The sequence below is a fragment of the Rhea pennata genome, chromosome 4 (assembly GCF_028389875.1).
Source record: "Rhea pennata isolate bPtePen1 chromosome 4, bPtePen1.pri, whole genome shotgun sequence".
Lineage (NCBI taxonomy): Eukaryota > Metazoa > Chordata > Aves > Rheiformes > Rheidae > Rhea > Rhea pennata.
The window spans coordinates 2239116-2259910 of NC_084666.1; the positions used below are offsets into that span (position 1 = coordinate 2239116).

General features: G+C 49.7%; 1 protein-coding gene across 1 annotated transcript; it reads right to left on the bottom strand.

The window, feature by feature from the left end:
• Positions 1-378: 378 nt before the first annotated feature.
• EGR4 (early growth response 4) lies at positions 379-2984 on the bottom strand. The gene is made up of 2 exons (XM_062574608.1): positions 2778-2984; positions 379-2419 (listed from the first exon to the last, which is right to left on the bottom strand). Exons 1-2 carry the CDS (start codon positions 2917-2919, stop codon positions 1092-1094), a joined length of 1470 nt encoding a protein of 489 aa, XP_062430592.1. The 5' UTR covers positions 2920-2984; the 3' UTR covers positions 379-1091.
• Between the last annotated feature and the right edge of the window lie 17811 nt (positions 2985-20795).

Sequence of the window (20795 nt, forward strand, 5' to 3'; positions counted from 1 at the left end):
TCCGGCCCTGGCCAGGGGCACCGCCACCGCGGCCCTTCTTTCCGGGGCCGTCACTGCTGCCAGGATGAGCCGGCACCTCCGAGGCTTCGGAGGTGCTCGGGGCTGTCGCGCTCCTCCGCTGTGCTGACTTATGTGTTTTCCCTGATAATTTTTGAGCCAGCGCTTCCAAATAGGTGGCAGTGAAAGGTCGGAAGCGCTACAGGCGTATCACCGACGTGGACGGTTTCGGAAGGCAAAGAGCAAGCATGGCAGGCTTTTAGCTTTTAGATTAGAACAAATCTTTAATTACAAAAATAGACACAAATCTGTAATATTCCTGATAGATTTTTTTTTTACAAACAGCAAAAAAAAAAAAAAAAAAAAAAAAAAAAGGGACAAAAAAAAGGACATCACCTCTCCGAAAGGACCGTTATCCACAATTCTCCATAGCTGGAGCCTGCCGAACCACAACGGCAGCAGCATTTGGTTCTCAGCGTTTCAGCCCAGGGTGCCAATTGCATCTATTTGCTTCTGGAGAAACAGTCAGAACCAGCCAGTTTTGGTGCAGTTGCAGCCTGAGAACGGTACCATATGGCAAACCGGATCGGTCAGGAAGTCCGCGTAAAGTGCTGGCAGGGTAAATTGGAGGCAGGTTAGTAGAAACGCAGCCTTAGCAAACGCGCCCGTGGGTCTCCGTATAAAAGGTCGGCGGTGATTTCTTTCTGTACGTTTTTTTTTTTTTTCCTCCTTTTTTTTCTTCCCCTCAAACAGGAGCTAGAAAAATGAGTCAGTCCCTGCTGCAGCGTGAGGATGTTCCAGGCGGGCACCCGGGGCTGGCCAGGCCCGCGAGCCGGCGCAGGGCTGGCACCTCCTCCTCCACCACTCCGTGCCGCGTGGCGCGGGCCTTTCCCACCTGTCCGTACACCGCAGGTGCTTCTCCCTCCCCGGTAGCGCGAGCCAAGCGGAGGCACTCGGCCCACCGCTGCTCACCGTCTTCTTCTCCAGGGCCACGCCGGGCTGCGCGCGGGGGCTCTCTGCACCCCAGCTCTTCCGCAAGATGCGCGGGGAGCCGTCTCGGGGAACGTCACCTCACCAGCGCCCAGGCCCGGGCCTCACAGCGCCCCGAAGGACAGCCCCACCGAGAAGAAGCCCAAGCCTTTGAGCTTCTCCTCCGTCCGGGCCTTCTGCTTCAAGTGGACTTTGCTGTGCCGCTTCTTTTCGTCACTCCTGGCGAACCGGCGGCCGCAGACGTCGCATGAGAAGGGTTTCTCGCCAGTGTGCGTGCGGATGTGCGTGGTCAGGTGGTCGCTGCGGCTGAAGTTCCTCAGGCAGATGCGGCACTGGAAAGGCTTGTGCCCCGTGTGGATCCGGAGGTGCCTGTTGAGCTCGTCTGACCGGGCGAAGCTCCGGATACAGTTCTCCACCGGGCAGGCGAAGGCCTTCTCATGAGGCTTGGGGCAGAAGCATTTGGAAGAGCACTTGGTCCTGCGGGTCTTCTTCTTGGGCTCGGCAAGGGCTGGAGGGTTGGCAGGGAGCAGAGAGGCGATGGAGGAAGGGTTGGGATGGCCCAAAAAGTCCGTGGGTGGGACAGAGGGGGATGGGTGAGGATGGAGCAACTCGTTTGAGCTAATCAAACCTGGCAAGACTTCTGGCTGTGCCAAGGAGGAGTCAAACTCTGGGATTAACTGGGGAGGGAGACTGTGGATCTTGGTGTCATCAAAGTCACTGTGGGCCTGGAAATTTTCTGGCTCGCATCCAAACCCCAAATTGCTGCCGAAGCAGCCGGGATCCTCAGAGAGGCTGTTGAGCTCTGACTGGCAGCTGACAGACAGCACGTTTTCAATCTTGGAGCTCAGGGGATGAAACATAGCCTGCCTACCGTCCGCGGCAGGGAAGGCCTCAGGGGAATGGTAGCCGGTGGGCAGGTAGGACTGATGCTGGGTGACGGGCTCCCACTGTGAGCAGGAGGCCTTAAATTTGTCCAGGGATGGGGAAACGGAGGGCAGCTTGATGTCCTGTTTATTGTCCAAGAGCTTGGTCTCGAAGAAGCACTGCGAGGCATTTCCTACGCCAGGTTGCGCCTGGAGGGGAGGCACGCTCTCCGCCGCGGGAAAGCTGGTGTAACCCTGCTCCGGGAACGGGGCTTGGACAGACACATTCATTTCGGGCTGGCAGTTGGAGTAAAGGTCCAGCTGGTTCTGAGTCATCTCGGGGCAGGAGTAAAGAGCATCCAAGTGTTTTTGGTGGCCTTCGGAGGCGGCAAAAGGAGAGATGCCCAGAATCCCCGACATCAGGTTGAAGAGGGACTCCTGGTCCTGGGGGTGCTCTGGCACCGCCTTGATGAAGAAGCTGCCGGTGTAGCTGAGTGAGGGGGAAGGCTGGCTGCCCAGGAGGAAGTAATCCACCGCCTCACCGCTCATCGGGGAGCCCATGAACTCACCTGCGGATGGGAAGGGCAGGAGGACCGTTAGAGGCGCAGGGGATGGGAGGGATGCTGGGATAGCGGGTGGCGGAGGGGAGCAGCGGGAGGCTGACAAGTTGCATCCCTGCATGGTCCCCATCCCAGCCAGCTCCTAGGGGAGCCCCTGGCTTTTACCCCCCCACAGCACCCCCAAGGCTCCCAGCGCTCCCCCAGCACCCTCATCCTGGGCTAGCTGGGGTCTGCTTGATGCACAGCCAGCGGCTGGGAGCAGGCTGCCGTGGCAGAGGAGGGGAAGATGCCCAGCTCCCTGTTGGATATGCTGCTCCCAGCGGGATCCCCCACTCTGTCTCTGCTCCGCTTCACCCCCTGTTATTACCTCCGAGGAAATCGGCCTCTGCCAGGAGTTGCTGCTCCTCGGCTTGCCCCAAGCCCTGCAGGTCCCCGGCTTTCATCTCGCACGGCTCCTCGTACTTGGAGTACAGCGGGTCCGGGCAGGAGAAATCCATCACGTTCAGCATCTCCCTCCGCCCCGGGAGGGGGGCGCGGGGCTGGCCGGGGGGAGCCGGGAGCAGGGCGGGGGGCGGCTCCCCGGGGGGCCCGGACAGGGGCACGGTCCGGGCTGCCGGGGGGCTGCTCGGCGGCGGCGGGGGCCCGGCGGGAGCGGCGGCAGCCCGTGCGCACGGCCGGCGGCTCCCTCCCCGCCGCCCCTCTTATACCGGCCGCGGGGCTGCTCCGACCTTCCGCCGCATCCATTTCTGGAGTCCCCAGTGAGGCCGCGGTGACGTAAATGCCCATATATGGACTCAGGATGTAGGCTAGGGAGTCCCAATAAGGAAATCTCTCCCCGTGACGCGCTGCCCCCTCCCTCCCCCCCGCCCTCCCTCCGCCTTTTTTCTCTCCTTTTTAAATTTTTATTCCCCCCCTCCTTCCTTTTCTCTCCTTTTCACTAATAATCGCGATATTTTTCACGAATCGCTGCTGCTCCGGCAGCCCCGGCTCTGAGGTCCCCCCCCCCAGGGGTGAGGGGAGCCCCGGGCAGCTCTGTGTGTGTGTGTGTGTGCACACGCATGTGCACAGCCCTGCACCCTCAGTCCTGCACCCCTTGCACAACCCCGCCGGCACTGCTCCATCACACCTTTGGCATAAACACACCTACACGGGTATCTCCTGGCAGGCCGCCCGCCCCGCCGGCACCCGCCAAACACCCGAACGTGCACCCGCGCCAGCGCCAGGCACCCGTGTGTGCACACACACGTGTGCACACGCAATGCAATGCGGGCATGTGGCCCTTGCGCTCCTCCGGGTGCGGCGCGGAGCCCACGACCGGCGGGATGCTCAGCCCTACTCGGGATCCGGCCCTTGCGCCACAGCAATGCGCTCTCGGAGCGCTTCGGCTCTGGCTTCCCTCCCAACGTGGGCTGCTGTTATTCCAGATTTACATCTCCCCAGGCTCTTATTCGCCTCTTGCTATTTTTTCCCTGTGAATGCCTTTTGTTGCTCTTGTTCCTTCTAGAAGCGTGAAAGGTGCCGGGCTTGCTGTTCCCCTCTCCCTTCCTTCCCGAGGCTGATTTTGCAACGCTTTCCGTTTCTGCTGGCATTTTGCATTTGCTTTGATTTGGAGCCATAAAGTGGATCCCCGACTGCGCTGGCTGCACCGTTTTCTCATGCGACTGAGTAAGCAGCCAAACTGAGAAGGAAACCATTGCAGCCGGCAATGTGCTGGTTTTCGGTCATTCCAGTTCATGGCCAGGGTGAGATATGCCTGCATCTAGAGTGGCAGAGGGCAGGTCAACACCACAAATCCTGTGGATTAATCAAAGAGGGATGTTTTAGGAATAGACTGAATGTGAGCAGTAGCTCAGAAAGATCCTGGTAGTGTTTTTCCACCAGCACAGCCTGCCTCCTCGTCCCAGCTCCTCCCAGGTGCCAGGTTTGAGTGAAGCTTCCAGTGAAGATGCACACACAGGAGAGGGTGGTGGAGAAAGTGCGGAGGTTGTTGCTTTTCCTGCTTAATTGCTTGGGGATTTCCAAATTCCCAAGGGGAAGTTTGATTTGGAGCTGAACCTGGAAAAGCAGCAATGTTTTGGGGAGTGGATCGCCGCTGGAATTGAGCACATCCACTTTGGTTGGAGGGGAAGGTTTCATGTGGGCAACCTGGAACAGGCTGCTGAGTTTCAGAGCCTACTACAAAATCAATTATACATATAAAAAAAAAATACAGGCAGTATCGAAACCAAACCGTCGCTTCCAAGTGCAATGCCACTGCCTTGAGAAGTGTGTTTTCTGTGGATCGGGGATTGAACCAAGCTACTTCTCTAAAGTGAAGAAGACAGGGAGAGCAACACATTCATTAAATGCTGGGTGTTCACTGATGCTCCTTCCTGCTCTGCCGGTGGAAAGCCTTCAAGGCAAGGTTTGCCTCCCTCCACTGGAGCGATGCTGCCTGTCCTACCAGCGGTGGGACAGACCCTGGGGAAGGAAGGCAGGAGGAAGCTGTGCAGGAGGTAGGAAGGAGGAGCAGACCCTTTCCCCGGCCTTGCTGTCCCGGCCTGTCACCCCTTGCACGGTACCTTTCACCTGCTGCCAGCGCTCAGGGCCCTGCAGGAATGCCAGGTCCATCCAGCGGCAGCACCCGTGTCCATGTCTGTGGGGCCAAGCGGTGCTTGAGAAAGGGAGCAGGGCCTGAAACGGGGCTCTGCCTGCAGTGCTATTCCTGGCTCCAGCAGTGACTCACTGCGTTACCTTGGGCAAATCACTTCTGAGTGTGTCTAGCAGAGCTTCCCCACATTGGGGGCAGCTTGTTAATAGTTCCCTGTGTAAAATTCACTGAGATCTCTGGCTGAGAGGTGCAAAGAAGCATTAAGCTTGGCTGGTGATTCAGGAAGTGTCAGGGAATGAGCTGTAAAGTTCAGGCTGGAAACAGTGGAGGGGCCAGAGAGATCCATGAAATTATCAGTGTGTGGAAACGGTGAGTGGGATACAATTATAGATAGCTTCTCGTCTCACAAGAGCTGGGGGGGAGCCCAGCGAAATGGCCAGAAAGCAGGTTTCAAGCCAATCAAAAGCAATACCTGTGTTCAATGAGATGGGAACTTGCTGCCTCCAGAGGTCACAGAGACCAAACTATAACCAGGCTCAAAATAGTCCATCTGTGGCTACTAAGCACAAACACAACCCGCTGTTTAGAAAATCTGCTAGACAGTGGTGGGATATGGCCAAGGGATGGATTGCTGTGTCCTTGCCCCGGTCTTTGCTCTTCTGTAGGCATCTGCCCCAGGCTGGGTTAGACGGACCTTGGTCAGACCCAGGATAGTTGCTCATATGTTATTTGGATGAACTGTATCTTAAGCGAGGTCTCAGGCTTTAGCCTGTATGGACATGTAGTGCTTCTAGTCTCAGCGCTGGAGCTGCAGTCTAGATCCTGTTGCATTTGCAGCGTGATACAGGATTCCTCCTCAGTGCAACACAGCCCTGGTGCAACCGTACTTCCTGCTTTCAAGAGAAAAACCTACTTTCTTTTTTCTGGAGATGGAAAACCTGTATGACTTTTTGTACGACTCCAACTCTGGAACTCTGGTTGGAAGACGGCAAACGAAATAACCAAGGGAAAATAGTGTAGTTATCTTCCGACGCATTAGCAATTTGCTGGTGCTGGCAGCTCACAAAACACTGAATAGGTGCGCTCTCGCCATCTGACAGCGTGGTGACCCCGTGGGACGGACGCCACGGGAAATCAATATGTGACATTTTGATGACTGCTGCTCAAGGGGAGTAACTTTGCGCTGAAGAGAGTCCGTGTCAGCAGTGCAGTACATCACGGGAAGGCTCCCTGCTACCGCCGCCTGGCACGCACGACCCCATTCAACTTCTCTCCGTTCTCAGAGAGGATCCGAAAATAGTGGAGACATTTGAGCTCTTCAGCCAGGGCCAGGAACAATATCACGTCATTTAGATAGGTCTTGTCTGCTGGGAACGTGCTAAAAACTATACTGGAGTAGCTGTAGTTATACAGGTATGGTCCCAGTGTGTTGCATTCTCTTACTCTGGGATGAACAATTTTCTGCTTAACTTAAATAAAGGCTCGCTTGCGTGAGAGTAAAAGCTTCTAAAAGCATGCACTGCGTAGCTAGTTTGGTTTAAATTCATGTCTGAATCTGCGTTAAAAACTTTTCCCAGGTAGATTTGGGGTAAACCGCAGACTCATTGGTTTCCCATCCCTCTCTGCGTCCCTGTTATTTCCATGCCTTGAAAACAGAGATTAGTAGAGCAAGGGGATGAGAACGGATGCCAGCGACGTCTAACAGCAGGGTGAGCGGCCCTTTTACAGAGGGCGAGCCCACCACAGTCGTGTTCACAGAGGCCTTCGCCCAGCCCTGCAGGCAATTTCCCCTGGAGGAGCGTGGCCGCGCCACCGAGGGCACGGCCCCGCGGATCAGCTCTGCCGGTGGAGGCGGCATGGCCAGGAACGGCTTCTGCAAAGTGCATGAGGTAATACGAAAATGTGACGATGATGAAAGCCAAGCTCCGCGGCCAGTTGGCTGGCACGGCGCTTCGGTTCCCACCTGGGGCATTTGGCTTACGAACGCGCGGGATAGCCTTCCCGCGGTGAAATGCGTTGTCGTAAAAATACACAGAGGAAATCCGTGTGCGGGGCCAGGTTCCCCCTTCTTTCTCACCTGGGCACCCCAGGGAGGTAACAGAGCTCGGATTTTGCCCCAGGTTTTGGGTCTTCTCTCTCTGGTCCTTGTGATGCTCCAGGAACCCGCGTGGTAGTGAGGACCCTGGAGGAAGGGGCTTTCTCCTCCAGCGGCGTCGAGAGTCCGCAAGGCGTCTGTGAGCCTGCCGGCACCGCGGCAGCGCGCACTTCGCTCACCGCCCGCCGCTCCCGGCTGCGTTTGCGGCCCCGCGTTGGCCCTGGGCAGGCAGGCCCAGGACTGCAGGCTACCCTGAGCCCGAAGCCGCGCGCAGGCTGCCAGCCCGGGACTCCCCCAGTCACCCGCCATCTGCAACGGGCTGGCACAAAGCACCATCCCCGGGTGGTTTCCCGCCTCCGCCAGTCAGGAAGGCTGGAGCGAACGCTTGCTTGGCTAAGTCCTTTCGGGTACCAGCAGGATTTTGGTGGGGGGCTGGAGGCTCCTTGGATTCCCGGCCCTGTTTGAGGGAGCAATTGCTCTGTGGCTGTAGTGCTAGGGGGAGAGAAGCCAGGGAAGCTGCCATGGAAAGAAGGCAACACAACATCCTCTGCCTGCCTTGCTGTCGCCATGGGCCAGCAAGAAGTTGGAGGAAGGCCTGGGACCAGCTGTCCCATTGCAACACGCAGGCTTGGGAAGAGGAGACAGCCCTGGAGCTGCTGACAAGGGCAGAGAGAAGAAGAGGGACAGGCAGAGGCAGCACTGATAAGAGCGTGGAATTGATTTTTCCAAACAGATGGACTGAGAATTGGTTAATCGCAACACCGGAGAGGAGAAGAAGGGGAAGTCAGCTCTGCCCAGCTTTCGCAGAAGACCCCACAGCAGAGACAAGACCAGCTGAGAAAGCTGGAGACATATTTTTGACAGCAAAACTTGTGTCTATGTGCCCACAGCTGGTATCTAGGGAAGAGTAAAATTTCCAGGGGTATTCTCCCAAGCTCCAGGTATTGATGGCTCATGGATCTATTTCCCCATGAATTCGTCCATTGCTTTTTGAACCCTCAGCTCAGAGATGAGCTACGTGTTTGGTGAAGGAATCTCCTTTTCTGTTTGTTTGGAAGATGGCAGCTGCCAGGCTTATTGGATGCCCTATGTTGCATTAGGGATGGATGCATGGGGCTGGCCCAAGTCATGGAGCTAGAAATTCAGAGGTTTCAAGCCCTCAAGAAACTGCATCTCTGGCATTTCCCCCTTCCTTCCTTGTCACTGAGCACAGGTGTCTGGCACTTCTCTCCATGCTCACCTTTACGAGCACTTCTCCACTGCCTCCAAGTTTGTAGTTTTGGAAGGGCCTTCAGGCAAACCTGTGTGCGTGTGATAAATCTACGTGCTGCTCACATGGGGCTCCTTGGCTTACGATTCTTTCCTCCTGGTGATCAAAATCTCTTGTGGTGATGGGTGAAGCCAGGATATTCTTCAAAATGACTCGCTGCTGGTCATGCGAACATCTTCCAAAGGCTTCTCTCACAGGTGAGAAAGTGACTTCGTTGACTCTGATCTAATAGTCCAGAATATTCAAGAGGACACTTCTGTAATTCCAAATCCTTTTTATTCTGGAAGCCTGGGAGAAGGAAACCTCCTCCTACCTTGTTGTGGTAGCAGTGTGATCCTCAGGTGTGCTGCCTGCCTCTCCTTGCTCCCCAGCGTTTTGATCTGTTATCACCAGTCAGCATCCCTCGATTTTTCGCCTTGAGGTTCAGGCTTCCTTGGCAGACACCGCTGAGCAACAGGCGCAGTTAGGTATTTTTGAGAAGCCTGGAGTGCCAGTGGTAGGGATGGAGGTGGACACCTAAAGGAGTGGTTGCCCTGCCTACCCACATGGCTCCCAAGGTGCCCCACTGGGTGCACATGTGCTGCTCACACCAACCCCTATAAGACATGAACCACCGAATTTCCATCGGCGATTCTTGTCTTATGGGAGCAGAGCAGCTCCGTTACATCACTGCCCAGTGAAAAAATGCCCCAAACCCAGGTTCTTGGTAAATGACCCCCAAATGTTCCTTGACCAGGCCTCTGAGTCAGAGAAGGGAGCAGCATCCAAAACTTGTGGAAGCCTGCAAAGCAGTTAACCAAGGAGGGTGGTGGCATACGACGGAGCAGCGATTCCTCCTGGGAAGGCCACTGGAGACAGCGCACTGTTGACAGGCCACTCCCCAGACACTGGATTTCATCTCTTTGCCTTCACTCTCCCCCTCCAATCGCTCCGACAATTCCTCCTTTCAGGAAAACTTCTAGAAGACATTGCTCTGCATTTCCATGGCAACCGGCACACCACCAGCGGTGCCGGCTCCGCTCCGGGCCTCTTCCAGGCTCCGCGGAGGGACTGCGCACGTGAGAGTGGGGAGACACCGGGAAGGTCACGAAAACGGATTGCCCTGATGCAGCGGCTGCCCCTGCCCGGGGCAAGACGGGTGCTGGTGAGCAGCCTTGCCTGCGGCATCTTGTCTCAGCTGTGCCCAGGCGGCACCCGCAGGTTCGAGCAGCGCGCGACTCCGCGCAGCGCCTGCGGCGAGGGGCTGCGCAACTGGTAACGAGGACGCGGGCGCGCGGGGGAAGTGCCGGCTGGCGTTTCGGCACCCAGGCCTGGCGGGAGAGCGGGATGACCGCAGGGCCGTCGGTCTCCAGGTTTTACGTTGCTGCACATCACCGTATCCCCGAGTGCTCAGCTGACGATAACGGCTCCTGCTTTCTTTTCTTTCCTTTTTTTTAACCCAAACAGCACAGCCTGTGGGTAAAATCCCACAAATTCGCATGCTTTGGCGACCATCTGCAGTGCAGCCAAGGAGAATTACAGCCGGGGAGCGACTGCAGGAGAGGATGGCAGAGCGGCTTGCCAAAGCTGAGAGGTCGCTGCAGCGCCTGCGATCGTGCCGCCTCCTAAAAATAGGCTAGTCAGAAATCTATTCTGGGGCTCCCCCCAGCCCACCAAATAATAAAATTAAAACCAATAGTACAGGCCAAATGCTAATGCCGGTGGCTGTCAGAGAAGCTGGCTGCGAGCAGAAGTGGAGTTTCTATTCTCTCCTTCCTCACGCTCCCCAGTCGCAGTATTTGTAGCAGGTGCTTTTTGTATTCATTGGACAGGGGCAGAAAGATTAATTTGGCTCAGCCTAAGCGCAGGGCTGAGAACAGGGCTCTCAGGAACACAGTGGTTCTGCTGGGCAGCCGGTGGGCATGTTTCCCTGCAATAAACCCAGAGGGGACAAATTTTTTCAACTTCTTTCCAAATATATGTTTTCTTCTAACGATTGCATAGGTAAGAATATATCTGCCTTGCCAGCTTGATTTTTCTACTTGATTGTTTGGTTTATTGGCTGGAAAGTTGCAAACACTTCCAAATAAGCCTTTCCAGCTTGAATGGAACGATTCACTGCACCCCAAATAATCAGGCACTGAACCCACTCATTATCAGGCTGCTTCTTAATCACCTGTAAAAAATTCTATGCTTTTTGAATAAAATGTTATTTAAACCAAGCTACTGGATTCTTTGGAAAAAGGCTGAGGCAAAACATTTTGGACTTTTTTTTTTTTTTTAAAACTTTCTTTCGGTATGTTTTCAGCTGAAAATTATAGCCTTCAAAATCTCCCCAACACCTCCTGGCATTACACAGCAGCGGGCTTTTCAGATTGGTTAGCCCACTCCATCAAACATGTGGGCATTTTGCAGTTCTACATTGGCCCAAAGCTGTTCGAGCGAATCAGTGAAAACAGGCCAGGAAGCAACAGTAGTCCCTGGGGCTCCAGAGGCCTTTGGACAGGACCTCGAACCTGAAAGAAGCCCCTTGCAGGAAAGGCAAAGGCATTAGGCTCTATCTTTATTAGGCTGCAAGGCCTCTGAACTCATTTGCCCATGCCACAAATGAACAAGATGGTTGTCTTGTCTTCTCCAGGCCACCTGAGCTCAGCGGGTTTGCTACAGCAAGCAGAGGCTAGCCCAGCGTGGGACAGCCTCAGGCTCTGTCTTTGCAATCGATACGGTGGAGGTATGCCGGGGACACGTGCCCCGAATCAGACGCAACCGCTGCGGCGATTGGCCCGTTCATCACTGGGGTTGTCAATCCAGAAGAGAGCAGCCTGGAAATCAGATAAAGGAGTTCATTAACAAATCATTAGAATAAAATCCTTACACAGACAGAAGATGTAAGAAAAGTAAGATGGTTGGAGAGGGAGGAGCGGTGCTCCCTGTGCCATGCGTGAAGCAAGTTTCCTTGCTCAGGGAAAGGAACAAGCCTCAAGGTTCTTGCTCCATCGGCTTTGTCTTGACTCATCGCTTTCTTGTGGGCACCAGCCAGGTTTTGAGACCTGTGCCATGCTTATCAATGCTGGTAAGGATTACAAACGGCAATGAGGATTCCCAGGGCCTACCCTAGGAATGGGCAAGGGGCTTCCTAGACAAACTTGGAATTTAAGGGCTGTTTCTGTACCCACCGGCACAAGCTTATCCCAAGTGAATTGGTCGAGGACATGCAGAGATTGTTGCAGAGGCAGGAACTAACACGGTGCTTCTTACATCCCATCTTACTTTTCCAACCATCGGTCGAATCACCTATTGCAGCTCGTGCCCTTGAATTGTGCTCAGTTAATGATCCCTCTGATTGCAAAAGGAGGGGCCTGGCTGGCCGGGTGTGTGCTCTGAGATGAATGTATCTGACAGCTTTTCATTCGTTATTTGCTTCCTTGACCAGCTCAATATTCCTTTTCAGGAATGTTTCCAAGAATCGGGAGAGATGCTCTCCTGAATCATTAATCAGAGCAGCATGATGATTTATTAACTCTCCTCTCAATGAAATAAAATCATCAGCTTCCAAAGTCAGCTTTCTATGCCATCAACTCTTCCTCCCAAGTAAATGTAAAGGCTGTCGCTGTTAGCTGCTAGAGAAGGCAAATCCATCTATCAAATTCTGATTTGTTGCTTGTGGTTAGAGTATAGTGATCGACATTCATATCCAAAATACAAAAGTGAAATGATAGCAGTCTTTTTTTGCCATTAGTATTAATTATGTTAATAAAAGTTAATGATATTCATGCCAAAAGTTGGAAGTGCATGGAAATCCATTGAACTCTTCAAGTTAACTACTCTGGTCTCTTGGCATATAATTAGGAAAAACATTAAATACAGTATGCTATGTAAATCAAAATATGTCATATCTGTTATACAGTTCCTCAGTTCAGTTATGAGAGCAGCAGAATCTGCCATCTCACCTGCAAGAACCACGTTGTTCAACCCTGGCATAAACCTTCCCAAGCGCTTATCCTGCGCCCATCATTGTCTGCTAAGACTCGTTTAGGGCAGTTCATTTGCACGAAAATCCACCCCATTTAATGACTAGAGCCATTAGCATCAGTTATACTGTTTACATCCAACTATAAATAAGCACACTAGTTGAGAAATTAGTAGGGATCTAAAACCAGGATATAACATGGGCTTTGCAGGCAGTCACTAACAGAGTGTGCCATTTATAAAGCATGCAGTACTTCTTAAAGCAGGGATACCTGACTTGCAGTCCATGGGATGTATCCAACCATCTCAAACAATTCATCTAACCTGCTGCCTGCTCTGGCATCCCTTATTCCCACAGCCCCAACCCTGTGCATCCAGTAGAGGACCAAATGCAACCGTTATGGTGCAGGTTTGCAGTCAGCTGCAAAGGGAAGATGCAGCCAGCGACTCCAGTCACATAACCCCATGGCATAAACAGCAATTGCACGTGACTGGGTGTGTGGGAATGAATTGAGAGGAGCCACCGTTACTTTGGGGACAAGCAGGATGTCCATCTCATCATGTACTTGATAACGGCTGTGATTTCTAATCCTCGGATGTGTCTGGAAAGAGTTTGTGGCCTGCTCCTGCCTTGTCCTGAATTATTTCCCAAAGTGATCAGATATGCTTATACTGTAAAGCCAGGGAAATAGCACATGAAGCCCACAAAACTGCTAGACGGAGAGTGGCGCAGGAGAAGATAAGCTCAGGATTCCTGCTCCGTGAGTCTGTTCTCCAGGCCTTGCAAGGACAGGCATTTGCTCACCCACAGTTGTCCCTTCACATTTTTTGGCTGCATGCATCCTACTCTCACAGGCTAAGATGACTTGCCTCTCTCTGCAGAAGAAAATGGCCAGGAGCTGCAGCGAATTAAATAAACCCTACAAGAGCTGACAGGGCACTAGCAGAAAGCAACGGTGTGCCTCCTTGCTCGGTGCCCAAAGCCCTGCCGTGAGGAGTTAGTGGGAAACCGGAGTTGCTCCAGATTGACAGAGCAGGGTTTGGCCCTCTCCATCTCGTTGACAAATACAAATAAATACAAGCGGCACGAAGCATAAACTGCCTGCTAGGACAGCGCGCTGTCTCCATAGAAACACCTGACAATAGAAGCTGACGCTAATGTAACGACGGCAGGAATAATTCTGTAGCCTGTTAGTGTTGTAAACTTCCTCATCTGAGCTTTTTCTTTTTCTTTTTCTTTTCTTTTTCAAAGCAAGTAGAATATAATCACTGGAGACAACACCGGGTGCAGGGGAAAGGACGGACATCTCATCTCTGATGTTGTGACAGCTAGTGATGACAGCTGCATGCTCAGCTCTCACCAATTTCTCCTTCACTGCTCCAGTTCACAACTAAAAATAAGCAGAAGGAGCTGAGTCTGCTTCAAGGAATTGTGGGGCAATAGATAAATAAAAGTAACCAGCAATGGTCCTGAGGGGAGACATTTCCAAAGCTAGATCAGATCCATACTGGTCTTTTAAACCTCTGCCCAGGAAACATCACAAAATCAGCAAGTTCCTGTGAAAAATAAACCTTCCTTTCCCATATGGCCAGGAAAAATATCAAGACGTGAGAATGCAGTCAGCACTGCGGACCCAAAGTGTCTGGAAAACACAAAGGTGACTCCCAAGCTGCTAGGTCTGCAGGGAGAAAAACTTCTGATTTCTTTTTTTAAATTTGCTTTTGGCTTTTGGATCTCGAGGCAGTACTCACACTTGTGTCTAATTGGTGTGATTCCAGGAATCTAGGTTAGAAAGTAACTAGGCTCCTAATTGGGGTTATATTTTAACAGGAGACCAGGAAATACTCTGGAACTCCTGAGGACAGTCACCCGCTCTGCAGGTGCATCCCAGCTCCTCATCAGGGTGAATCCTGGGCAGGCACTGACGTACCTATCTCCTCTTCTTCACCTACGGTGCCTGCGCGCTCCAGAAAGGCAATCTGGCTGTAGTGAGCTCTGACTAGGCCCTCAGGTTGGGTGATGGAGGAATCAGGGTCCCATGATAAAAAACTGCAGTCAGTTCAGTTGAAAATTTAGGCGCTTTGAATTGCCATTTAAAATCAGTGACTTTTCTCGTCTGTTGAGTAGTGAGATTCGAGCTCCTAATCAAACGCTTGCATTACTTAGTCACCTGGGGTGCATCCCTCCCCCAGCAGGTCAGGGTCTGACTTCCCTTGCAACGTTTCAGCGCCTGCCACATCCCACTTTTCCTCGCAGGAGAGTTCTGTACAGAGCTCGGTAAATACGACAGCGCTCACTAGCTCAATGGCCTTCCACCCTCTGCAGGTCAGGCTTACAGCGTTTTGGACTAGGTTTATTTTGTGCCTTTATCATGCCTTGCATCCATGATGGGAAGAGACCTAGCTACACATCCTCCTCCTAACTCTCCTTTCCATGCTCTGGTCACCTATAGAAGGAAACGGATGTAGGTTGTCCATGTTGTGACCACTATGTTAACTGGTCTGGCTGGCAGAAGCTCTGGGACTCCACAGACACCTGCCTGCTGTCTAAGCCTATCTTCCATTGCATATGTTAGTGAATGAAACACACCTGGGAACTTGGGACAGTGAGGCTGACTGGCTAGTGAACCTCCCTACCCTTGAAACCAGGGGGGCTTCCTGCAGACTGCCTCCTGGAAACGGTTCTTGGCTGGTGCCAGCTCCCAACCTGAGCTAACTAAAAAAAGAGCCAAACCTAGAGGGAAAATTTGATTACTTTCTCCTATGTTAATAAAACCAACCAGGAGGAAGAGAGTGGAGCTACAACCCTGCACTCCCTTTGAAATCGGGTAGGGAAATGTTAACTGCTTATTTGGAATACAGGGAGGATGGTGTGATTGCTAGGTGTTCCTGGAGGATGGGAACTGATTTGCAATTATATTAATGACCTGCTTCAGAGGAATGTTGTGAGATTTAATTCATTAATGTCTGAAAGTATTTTAGAAAGCCCTATAAGTTGAATATTCTCTGCCTGATCTCACTCATGCAGTCATCATGCAGTCATCTGTAGAGTTGTAACTAAAAAGAATTGAGGAGTGAGATCTGGTTGCTGCAGGGACTTTCCTTTGGGAATTTTGATGTTGATTTTAATGGAGCCAAAATTTCTGGTAGGTTTCTAACATATTTCGGACTTCAGGCACACAGAGACATTGAGTTGTTCTAGGTGTAATCCAGCAGCTTCAGGGCCTAAGTATGATTGCAGGTATTTTGTCTTACCTCTGAAATGCAACTAGCTTTGGTCTGGACCATGAGGATATTCTCTAGTCTTACTTCCAAACAGACTTTTTTCCCCCTTCCTCCCTTTTTTCCCCTCTTTTCCTTTTAGACTCTAGATTCAATTACTAATAGTAAAATCTCTAATAAACACAAAGCATTGGAAGCTTGAGAGTTTCATGAAAAAGTTTCAGAGCAAGGAACATGCCTGTTTTTTCAAGGACATGAAAAGAGATTACGTTTTGTTGGCATTGTTGTGACTTCTCAGGATGATCTGCAGACAATGCTTTGAACATATATTACATCAGAAAATGTCATTCTGTACTTTCTTCTCATTCTCTTTGGTGATTATAACGTCTCACTGTAAACTGCTCCATTTTCCTTTGCAGTCACTGTATGCAGTGATTAGTAATATTCAATACCTCTCTGATGTGTTAAATAAAATACTACATAATTTTGCAGATGTCAGGCTTGCCTGTACTGAGTTGGGAATGTTTTCTTCTGTTTGTCAGGTTTCGCTTCCACATTTTCATGTTTAAGCTCATGGAAAGACAGGCATTGCATTTCAATTTCCATTGACTCTCAGGGACAAGCAAGTTGCTGGAGTTAACTAATTGATACTAACTGAAGACCTGACTCATAAAAATTGGCTGATGTTAAATTGCTCTTCCAAAGAAGACATAAAGCTGAGGCTGGAACCCCCAGTAGGGCATTGTTCAAAATCCTATGGCGCTCTTCGCAAGAATGCCTGTATTAGTTCTTCATTATTATCCATAGAACTTGTTAGATCAGGAAAACGTGGGAATAAAATCAAGCAATATTTATATTATGTGTTTCTAAACAAATCAATCTACCTTTCACAGAGATATTTCCTGTAGCAATACAATCAGTATCTATTTCCTGAATGCATAAATTTCTACGCTAGAGAACAGTTTGCCCCAAACAGGGAAGGCCAGCGGTAAGGTTGCCTGTGCAGCCCTTTGCAGGATGATACCAGACTATGTCAAAAACGCAGGAGCACGGTACAGCAGTCATTGTGGTCCTGATCCCAAAGTGATCCATGTCAGGGGTTAGGCTGCAGTGAGTCATAACTCCTCTCCATATTATGAACCTAAATTTCCTGCAGGCACCTTACTATGCAAGTCTGGCCTTCTTGTAGAGTCAGAGCACAGCCTAGGCACCCATGATGATCTGGAGGGCACCTGTAGGCTCACATTTCAGGCACAATCCCAGAGAAGGATCAAGCTGCCCAAAAATCAGCCTCAAGAGTCATTTAATGTGTCCCGACTGATGTGTCTGCATGTATGACAGACAATTTGCAGATGCCCTGTGGCCTCCTGGTGTGGCAAATAGAGCTCAAGCAGGGTATCCTGACTTGATACTAGCTGCCAAGGTTTTATCAGCTGATTGTATCCAGTCTCTTCTATTACCTACTTCTTTTCTCTTCAGCTCATTTTCCCTCTCTTTCATTTCTCCTAGTCTCCTGAGAGACATGTACCTCACCTTTGTTCCTTCTGCCTGACAGACATACCTCACCTCCTCATGGTGACTCGAAAAGAGGCAGATAGGCTCCTGCTATTCATGTCAGCTCTTGTTCATATCATTTTGGGGACTGGCCAAGAAAGTTCTCCTTAGTTTCTATATTCCTATTGTGTCCCATTTGCTGTAGGAGCAGGTAAAGCATACATTGTTCACATCCAGCAGCTGCAGAGGGCTGAGTTATACTCATCCAGTATTCAGCAAAAAAGCGTTCAGAGAATATTCCTGCAGAGTTCCCATAAGACTTATTGAACATATGGGAAAAAGTCAGCGTTTTCAAAGATATCTATCCGAGCACATTTAGGTAGATTTTCCTGGAATAGGCATCTCCATGATTATCCTGTATTTTACAAATTTTAAACATTTTTTAATCTAGCAAAACAACACATTTTTCTCCTCCCTTCATTCCCGAAAACCACAGAACTGTTTCATCTGAAATGTTACACAAAATCTCAGCTGGAAAGAGACATTTGTCCTAAAAAAAATTCTTGTCCGAACAATTACAGTTTGGTAAAAGTTCTAAGCAACTGAAATCGGGCCTTGGAAAGGGAAATGCTGGGCTTTCTTAATGAACAAAGCAGTTGGAGCAAGAGGAGCTAGGAAGGGACTGTATATGCTACCTACAGCAACAGTTTCTTTAGCTTTATAAGCATGAAACAAAATACGTTTTATTTACACCTTTGGCTTCCTTGTCTGCAAGCCTGCCACTGGCAAAATGTTAAATACAAGCACACCTTTTATTTCTTTGTACTGTGAAGAGTCTTCACTCTTGCTTCCTGATAATTGTACTGCCCCAAGATCAAAAATGGGCACATTTCAGCCTGTAAGACAGAACTATATTTCAATAATGAATGAATGTTTGCCTTAATAAGCATGTGTCTTGCCTTTTCCAGGAAGCGGGATTCCAGGGTCTTCTAGAGATTTGAGGTTAACTAAGGCAGATTTTGTCTCACAATAGCAAATCTTGAACTTGTGTTGCACTGATTTTCAAAGGAGATCAATTCCAAGCTTCTAAAATCTTAGCATAGTAGATGACAAATAGATAAGCTAAGGGCATCTTGCTTCACAGATGGAAAGATTCAAAAATCATGCTGATAAAACTACTGAAAACTGTAACACACCCACAACACACAGGCTACCATATATTTTTGCATGCAAATTCTGGGTGATCCTGTAGCCAAAAATTGCAACAAGAAAAGCAACCCGAGGGGATGCAATTCCTTCATATAACTTTGTGTCCAAGAATAATGATGCATATCAGCTCTGTAGATATGTGCTGAATCAGCCAGAATGATTCAGAATGGTTGGCAAAATGGAAGCGTTAGTCACTGTGAAAGATCAAGAAGTTAGTGTTGTCATACCGTGGGCAAGTCAAGGAGAAATGAAAACTAAATAGGGAAAGGGGTAATGTAATGGAAAAGAAATTGAGAAGGGGATGGATGTAGAAGGGGTAACTTATATAAAGAAGCTGCTGGAACATATGCGTAGGATCAATACGTATAGGCCGTTGAAAGGTCACAAAGGTACACTGTCCTTGAACTCAGGGGAAGAGAATCTTTAATGGCAAGCTTGCAAAGACGAACGCATCTTGCTCAATGCATCAGTGCTCTTAGGTTGGTTGTCCTGCATCCTTAGCCCAGCGTTTCTGAATCTAAAACCATGAGCTGGCACCGACCTCTTAGACTGGACAGTTTGCACACAACTGTAGGGCCTCCAACTCTCTGCAAGAGGTGCTGAAGCAGGCTCAAGACTAGCCTTACACGTGCCAAGATTTCCGACCTCTTCTTTCCCACTGCAGGCTATAGCTTGGGCTGAATGCCTGTTCTTGCCTGAGGTATTTGCTAAGGAGGTGGTGGGCTGTCTATTTGGCCTCTTACTCTTTTTAGAAAGCATAAACTAGAGCATGGGCTTTTCCGAAGGTGCAGAGGTGCTTAGGCTCTCTTGAAGAGAAGCTGGATGCGTGCCTAACGCTCAGCAAACACAAAAGGGACATACACTATTACTTGACTTCCCTACCTGACATATTCAGATTTAACCTGTGTACAATACTGAAGCAATATGAGACCTCAACATGTGGTGAATTTTGCCCACCAAGTACGATGAACCATATAAGAGAACAAGGTGGGCAGTGATAGTAGAACCAGTGAAGCCTGCAGTCCTATTGAGCTGTCTCAATAGGTCTCCTTGTATCTTGTAAAGCTCTAAATAACAAACTCTAATTAAAGTCTTCCTGTGTTTGGGATATTCACAACACGTGGCTAAAACTGCCCGATTGCTATTGGCCAATTATTAGCTTGTTCCTTCGAAATTAGGAAGATGGACAGATGGATGGCTGCGTAAATCGGGAAGTGATCACCTCAGTCTTGTTCTCAGGGAAGTCAGCTCATAACGTTCTGAGATAGTTCAGGGAATTAGGATGGACACCTTACACTTCTCAAGTGTTGATTCACAAACCCTTACACTGGGAGTGACCTGCCAGACAAAAGTCAACATCATGCTTTCTTGCTAATAGGCTTTGACAACGCGTATGTGTGAAATACCAGCCTGGCAATATCTGAATAGTCATGAAAGGGAATAAAGTGCACTTTTAGTCAATCACTATTTTAGATTTGTTTCTATACTGAAAGGAGTATAGAAAAGGTTGAAGGACCACAGACAAAATGATTCAGAACAAAAGCGTGGGTCATTCGGTGGGGATGGCCTACACACTTATTCTTAATCTCTGTGCATGGGATTCTGGGGATGTTACTGAGGAGCTGATCACCTTCTGGAATGTAAGTGGATGTGTGAACTCTACTAAGGCTGCATTATGGGGTTTCATTTTGTCTTTGCAACTAAAAGTTACAGCTTAAAAATAGAGAAAAAACACATTATAAATATTAGGTTCAGTAAAGAAATCTGCAGAGAGTAATTACAAACATATGTTTTTAAATAAATAGGTGAAGCTCTGTGCTAATATAAATTGGCTGTATTTCTATGGTGCCTCAAGCACCTGATCTGCTCAGATGGCATGAAGAAGAGCATAGCAAATATAAGCATCCATTTTAAGGTGATGTGAACCACTCCCTAAACTCCATTGCTGGATTTCCATTGATTATATGGGAAGTCGGATGCCATCCACACAAGTAGGGAGCCACATATAGATAGAAAAAAAAATAGGTCCATTTTGCGTGCCTCTCTCATTTCAGCTAAGATCCTGTGCTGAGTTTCTGCAGCTTGCAGGACAAGCGGTACCATTTCTTTGTTGGACTATGGCCAGGACCCAAGAAACAATATCAACCATAATAACTAACACCTCTCTCCTATCCGACCCCGAAATAAAGGCTTGATCCAGATAACACTCCATATTATGAATTTGCAGTCATCATAGGAAGTCCAGGGACTGGAAGTGAGGATTTACAGGACTTGACTTCAAATGCACAGCAGTTACACAGAAATGATTGCTCAAGCCAGTTCACAGAGGAGTGTGAGAACACAGCGCAAAATGATTTGATCTGGAGAGTTTTGGAAAGGAGAGAAATATTATAGTTGGTTGAACTATAAAAATTGTTTAAGGAATTGAATAGACCTCTTCCACTACCTCTCATTACTGTTCATTCTCACTTTTTCTCATTGGCAATGCCCACCACAGGGATGTGGCTAGTTGCATTTTCTTGTCCACTCAGGAACACTGTTGCAAATGGTAATGTTA

Excerpts from the sequence above, each read along its gene's own strand:
- EGR4 (XM_062574608.1), bottom strand. The coding sequence starts at position 2,919 with ATGCTGAACGTGATGGATTTCTCCTGCCCGGACCCGCTGTACTCCAAG. Across the intron at positions 2,420-2,777 it reads AGAGGCCGATTTCCTCGGAG|GTGAGTTCATGGGCTCCCCG; the intron begins GTAATAACAGGG and ends TCCCATCCGCAG.